This window comes from Vanellus vanellus, assembly GCF_965231255.1.
Source record: "Vanellus vanellus genome assembly, contig: HAP1_SCAFFOLD_518, whole genome shotgun sequence".
NCBI classification, from domain to species: Eukaryota; Metazoa; Chordata; class Aves; order Charadriiformes; family Charadriidae; genus Vanellus; species Vanellus vanellus.
In genome coordinates, this window is record NW_028126810.1 from 95,093 (window position 1) to 102,001 (window position 6,909).

General features: G+C 44.1%; 1 protein-coding gene across 1 annotated transcript; it reads right to left on the reverse strand.

Annotated features, from left to right (window-relative positions):
• Positions 1-277: 277 nt before the first annotated feature.
• On the reverse strand, positions 278-4,985 carry LOC309685729 (E3 ubiquitin-protein ligase TRIM36-like; the record flags this gene model as incomplete). Its single annotated transcript, XM_082501458.1, has 6 exons — positions 278-579; positions 865-1,158; positions 1,700-1,824; positions 2,476-2,729; positions 3,662-3,757; positions 4,839-4,985. Coding segments are annotated over 6 exons (1,218 nt in total), but the record flags the coding sequence as incomplete, so codon positions are not given.
• Between the last annotated feature and the right edge of the window lie 1,924 nt (positions 4,986-6,909).

The following is a 6,909-nucleotide window of genomic DNA, read 5'->3' on the forward strand; positions in this document are numbered from 1 at the left end:
TCTTTTTTAACCTTCTTGCTTTAACTGACATATCTTGATATCTGTAGAAACCCGATTTCTTTCCCAGAAAGAAAGAAAATAGGACTCTGGACAATTAGAACATCTTCCTACTAATAGTAGAGGATGAACAGGACAACCTGCTTACACTATATCCTTCAAGCCACTTCCCACTGCTTAGGTTCATCTTGTATACTAATTGAGACCAGGCTCGCTCTTAATTTATTTTTTAAAAAGCCATCTCCTTATACAAAACATGTATTAAGCAAGAGTCTGCAATTTACCTTGGGCTGGTCACATCATGGGTATTATGGAACAACTTCTGTATCTTGTTGCTAGAAACAACTCCCACTTTCACCAGGTAGGAATAGGCTTCCACGTGAAAAGCCCAGAAGTGCTTCCCTTTGGCAATCCCAGTGTCGCCAATGATGTAATCCAGGGTTGTGTAGCATCCGACCTGCATGCGCTCAGACCCCAGCAGTAGAGGAAATCCAGCCCTACTTTCCACAGAGGTTCTTCCTGGGTTCAGCAGGAGATGTTCACTGTTGTACCCGCATTTGTCATCAAAAAGAAAACTGAGAACTGAAAAACAGCATCCCAAAAAATTTTCTCTTAGTTAAGTATTTCTGTGCTTATAAACTATATTTTAAGTCATGCTGGCACTAGAATTCCTCGCTTTTAAAGGCTACCGGGAACATTACGCAAGCTAACACAGTCTCAGTATGCTACCTACTTAACCTGTTTGTTAACAGTGCTTTTAAACATTTATACAACCGGTAACAGTGTAGTAGAAGTCTGGGAGCTACTGGAAACCACCTACAGCTCTTAACACCACCAGCAGCTCGTGGACATAAGAAAACCCAATACCTGGGGCTGGAGGTGTACGCAAGATAACTTCTCGGCTCCAAGGGCTAGAGATGGATCCTTTATATCCTCGAACTCTGAAGGCATAGCTGCTGTCGTCATCGAGATCAGATATTACTTTGCTCTTGCTGCAAACTTCGATCTCCTGCCACGTTGTACTCTCCTCTTCTCTATTAAGCTTATGATACTCAAGAACATAGATATCAGCTGAGTCTGTCTTCCCAGGGCATTCCCAACTGATCAGAGCTTTGTTGTACATTTTGCTCTGCTCTTCATTGATTTCTGGTATTTCTAGACCTGGAATGACAGAGATTCAGGAGAAAAAAACCTCAAATGTAGATACATGTTGTTTTAGAATTAAACACAGAAGCCCTTTGTTGAGTGGCTACAGCACTGGGGGGACAGTGGGGGGGGGGAATCTGACTCAGTCAAAGAGTGCAGATGAGGACGGGTCTGTTCATGCACTTAAATCCTTTCTGGTTTTACTTTGAAAGTTGTATTATTTATTTTTGCTGGCAACTAAAAAACCATATAAAAACCTATTCTTTTCTGTCATGCAATCACGACAAAAAGCTGCTAGGAAGACCTAGTATTACTTAACTACAATATTTTGGAAGCCAATGTAAACTGGTTCTGAATGCCATGGCATCTTAGCTTCTTTATCAAAGCTGAAGCTAGCATTGCTGCCAGGTAATGCCTTGAGAATCACAGAGGCAGAAGGGACAATGCAAGTCACAAGATTGAGTTCTGCAACTGCAGCCCTGCACAAGTTTTGCCTCTTTCCAGAGAAGCCCTTAAAGCTATAACTCAAGAAAGACATGATGCTCTCATAATTTACCATTGGAATGGAAGGACAAGTCACCAAGGATCTCTTCTTGCTTGGCTATGTCCATCACAAAGTCCTCGAAAGTAGTTTCAGCTGCTGGCTTGAAGCTCTTCAGAGATTCAGTAGCTTTTTGGATTCTGAAAGCACAGAAGCAGAGGGATGGCAGAAGAGGGAAAAAGGAATTCACATGGGTGTATTCCTTAAAGCAAAACCGCTAGGTTTTGCTTTAAAAAAAGTTCTCTTTTCAGGTACTTACTCACGTGTCCCAGAAACTTGTCTCTCTAGACAGAATTAAAATGCAAAATTTAAAGGCCTTTTGTACATCAGTGTAAAGATAACTAACAGGGAATCTTTTGGTTGGCAGAGCATTTTAACAATTTGGGGCATTACATTCAAAGAACAAAATAGGTGTGAAGCGCTAATGGAGCACAACTATTCAGATCAAAGAGTTTAAAGCCAGAAGAGACCTGTTAGATTAACTTGCAAATACCCGATGCAATCTCTGAGCAAAGGACTGTATCAGTGAGCTGAATGGGTTACCCTTCCACTGCAGTCCTACTGAAGAAGGCGAGGCGTTGGCGCAGGACAGAGCCCCTCCTCTGGGCTGTTTTTTAACGCACGCTGTAATATAGGAATTTCTACTGAATGGTACCGGGACCGCCTCTGAGGCTCTGCAACACAAAGTACTTGCATTCAGTACTTTCCTAGCAGGTGTCCAAAGAATATGACTGACCAGACATCCCTGGAACAGTACCTGTACCTCAAACGGAAGATAATTAATAAGATACCTGACATGAAGTTGTTTTGCTGTTTGAACAAAACAAGATGGATCGGTTTCTTTAAGCAGTTCTTGAGCAAGTCCTACAAGGCCATTATTTTCCAGGAGCCCTTGAGATTCTTCTGCTTGTGTTTGCAATTTTTCCAGCCTTAAATTCTTAGAAGCTTCAATTGCCCTAAGAGCTGCGGATTTCTTCTCTTCCAGGACATGAGATAATTTCTCAAAACTCTGAGATGCTTCTTCTTTAGCTCTTTCACTGTTGCACTAGGAGGGAACAAAAGACATTTTAGACGGATCCCACAGCACTGTGGCTGTGTACAGAAATGTACTTAGGGTTGTTCAAGAGATCAGAGCAAACTAGTCATCTGTTTGACTGACAAGACTAACGAGCTTTGTTATGCTCTTCAACACTGAAAATGCAATCAGCACTGCACCCAAGCTAGTAAGCGTCTCCTACGTTAACACAGAGAGGAAAGAGCAGGAAATTATTCCTCCGATTATGTATTGAGTTACGCACAGCGTTTGTCTAAATAGTTCATGGAAAAGCACTGTAAAAGCAAGTCAGCGTCTGAAGTCTTCATGCCCAAGACCTAGGTGCTCTTCCACCTTCCCCAGTCACCCTGAACTGGGAGTCCAGCCCAGTTTCTCCCCTATGCCCTGTAGTGCCACCTCTGATGAGTGCCCTGGATAAAAGGAACTATGAAGCACAAAGGCCATCTGCAGCAAGATACAGGCAGGGCCAGGAGCTCCTGCCAATTTTTGCCATTGCGTTTTTCAGCTCGTATGTGAGCTCCCAGCTCTGACTCTTCTGCAGGGAGATTTTGCCCTTAATTCTGACTTCACTGCAACATCCTCAAGGTAAACAGACAGCATAAATTGTGCAGCACCACTCATATGCAAGAGCTGTAAGTCTAACCCACCTCTCTTTGGGTAAGGTATCAAATAAGCTTTATGTCAATTAAATTCACAGCAGCACCCAAAACTTAACTTCCCTCTGTAGGTTGCCCAAATTTCCCACACTGTCAGGATTAGGTCTTACCGTCTGTGACTCAGAACCAACACAAACTGTTCAGAAATGGTTTTGCTGGCTAACAAAAAAAAAAACCAAAGGATCTGGAACACTTCACTGTTCCATTTGGAGTCCCTGCTGTGTCCTTGCAAGGTCCATCCCCAGACAACCCACAAGCCACTCTCACCTCTGTTTCTTTCAGCAGCAGATCCAGCTGCGTGATGCGAGCTTTCACCTGGCTCTCCTTACTGATGAGGTACTCGATATCTTTTGAAAGCTTCTCCTGTTAAAATAAAACAGCAAACTGGCAGGCAGAACAAGGGCATCCCACCCAAACTGACAACAAGCACAGGTGGGCCACCCAGCCAGCACTCAGTTTCTGTAGTTACGAGGACAAGAGCCTGCCATCAGTTATGAGCAGCAACCCTGCGGAGAACTGCTCAGTGACCCGCCATGACTGGCCCGGGACATCAGGCCACTGCCATGTGCAGGACTGGTGGCACAGCCTCTGAGGAGAAGAGGTGACAGCCTCAGCTGGCTCATCCTTCCCCAGCCACAGCAGTCACCTTCTCTCTTAGGCTAGGAACACGAGTCTTCAAGACATTACCAGAACTAATAGAAAAGCCTCATAGGTTATTAACTCATCTGTAGTAAGGTTTGCTAGAAAAATGAGTGGTTGGAAACTTGAACTTAGGAGTGTCTCTGCACTTCCTTAGTTGCAAGAGTTAACAGCTGTACAGGAAAAGCCTTGCAAACAGGCGAGGAGGCCAAAGAGCAGAAGGCAGGCTGGGATGGGCTTTTTTTTTTTTTTTTTCTCTCCTGTGAGCAAGAGAGGAAGCAAAGGAAGAAGAGGAGGCAGCAGCAATCATTCTTTAATAACAAAGCAGTGTTTGCAAGTCTGCCCTGTTGTATGGTGCTTAGGGAATCAACAGCTCTGCAACTTCAAAAACATACAGCGTCCCAGCAGATAACTGCCGATGCAGATTCTTCAGGAGTGCTTCTGAAGTATAAGCTAACCCAAGCCACAAGGACACTTGCCTTAAAAAAGCCAGATTGTAAACCATTAACTTCTTAAACCTTCTGCATTGGTCAGTACTGATGCACAGTTGGCTAACATAAGGTGGAAGCGCTTTTAAGGGGTTCTGTTTGAAGCCTCATAGAAAATATAGTTTAGTTTCTTAGCCGCACACTATGTCACACTAATATATACATTAACAGATGTTGCACAGCAGCATGCCTCATGACTCGTTCAGTGTCCTCCAAACACACGTCCTGGCATCCTGCCAGGGGAAGTTTGCCCTTAAACCCGAGGCTCAGTGCTCTTCCCCCTTCTTAAGGCCAGGTCCAACAATATTTACTTTTACCTTAAAGGTTTTGTAGGCAGTGCTTATGGTTGTTACTCTGTGGTTTGCATGACATCCACCCGGTTTACATAGACGACAAACAGGCCTTCTGCAGGTTTCACAGTACATGTTTACCCTCTCCATTTCATGTTCTGGACACATCAAAATCTGGAAGAAAAAAAAAGAGAGCAGAGAGAATGCAGGTGTCCTTCCAAAAACGGAGGTGCTCAACAAACCACCAAAACACTCAATTATCCCACAGCAGCGTCTGACTTATCAGTGGGTATTTTTTATATTCTGTTTATCTTCCACCTTTTACATTTGTCCATGCCAGTGAAAGCCAGCAGATGAAAACAAACAGTTTCACCAGGTTTACAGTGAGTGAACCTGTAGCAATGTCTGTGTACACATCACATAGCCTCCATACTGCAATCAACCATTTTGCTAATCCCTGAAGCTGTCTGCACACCTCAAGCTCCCCGCACTCCAGTTCGGAGATGTAAATGCAATACAGAACATGTCCACCCTGTCAAATTTAACCCTGTTCACACCGGCATCTCTTGAAACACCTATGAACTGTTTCTTAAAGCAAGAGTTGACATAATACTGTAATGACTGAGGTCTAAGCTAGACTCTGACCAGCCACATAGCCATTGCTCTTGGAGCAACAAATGAAACGCAGCCACCACCACCAGTCACAGCCATCTTAAAGACAAAAGGCCCCAGTGTTTCAATTTTTCTGTCTGACTCCAATTACAAGTTGCTCATGCTGAGCGCTAATTCCAGCAACAGCTTAAACAGCACTGTAAAAAACCTGGTGTTCACTAAAACTCATCTTTCAAAAACTGAGCGTGTTGAAATAACTGCTCAAAGAGGGAAAAAGTGCCGCTCAACTCCAAGATCATGCAACAGATAAAGCCATCTAAAAGGCACATAAAGTAGCGTAAACACGGACACTCAAAGCTAAGGTTGCAGACCATCTCCAAAACCAACTCTCAAGCTCCAAATGTTATCTTAGGCTATGGTGAAAAGCCCAAAGACAAAGGAAATGTTCAGGAAAATTAGCTGTGCAGGCAGACATCTCCAAAAACTGCAGTCATGCTGTTAGTCTGTGGAAGCAGTTTTTCCACAGCAGTGCACAGTCACACCTAACGGAAACTGCACACTTTTATTCATCTCCTCGTGTAAGTAAGAATTACAGCCTGCAAGCTAGAGACCGAAGAGGTCAGCAGATTACCTCGTCTAGTTCTCTCAGAATTCAAGAACAATCAGCCCAGTATCTGCTTCTCCCATCCCCACCACACACGTACAAAGTGCTCTCCAGTCTGGTTGTGAATGAAAGCGGGTTTATGAAAGGTGGGTTAACCTTGACCAGCAGCCAGACAACAACCAAGCTGCTCACTCGCTCCCCGTCCTCAAGATGATACGAGGGGAAAGATGATCATGGGTCAAAACAAAGACAGGGAAATCACTTACAAATTATCAGTTCATTGCCAAGTCAAGTAGACTTGGATAGTCAGAAACTATGACTAAATATTTTAGACCATTCCCCCACCCCACTTTTTTTTTTTTTTTCCCTAGGCTCAAATTACTCCTTCATTTGCATTTGCATTTCTTCTTCTCACTCCCGCCTGGAGAGGCACACGAGGGATGGGAAATGGAGGATTACAGTCAGTGCATAACACTCCATCTCTGCTACTCCTTCCTCATTATAAGTTTCCTCTCTTCATCACAGGTCCTCTCCACAGGAGACCAAGGTGTTTGTGGCCAAGGGGATCTGTTCTCATTTCTTTCTGTCTTACTTTTGTCCTCTACACTCACAGAATGGGTGAGGTTGGAAGGCACCTCTGGAGACCGTGTAGTCCAAGCCCCAGCTGAGGCAGGGTCAGCTACAGCAGGTTGCTCAGGACCTTCTCTCGGTGGGTTTTGAATAACTCCGTTATTAGAGACTCCACCACCTCTCTGAGACACCTGTTCCAGTGTTTGTTCACCCTCAAAATTCAAAGCTCACTGGGAACTCCTGAGGGTTTGGAAGATCTCCATTGGTGGAGAGTTAAAAACCTCTTTGGGCAGTTGCAGTGTTCCAGTGGTT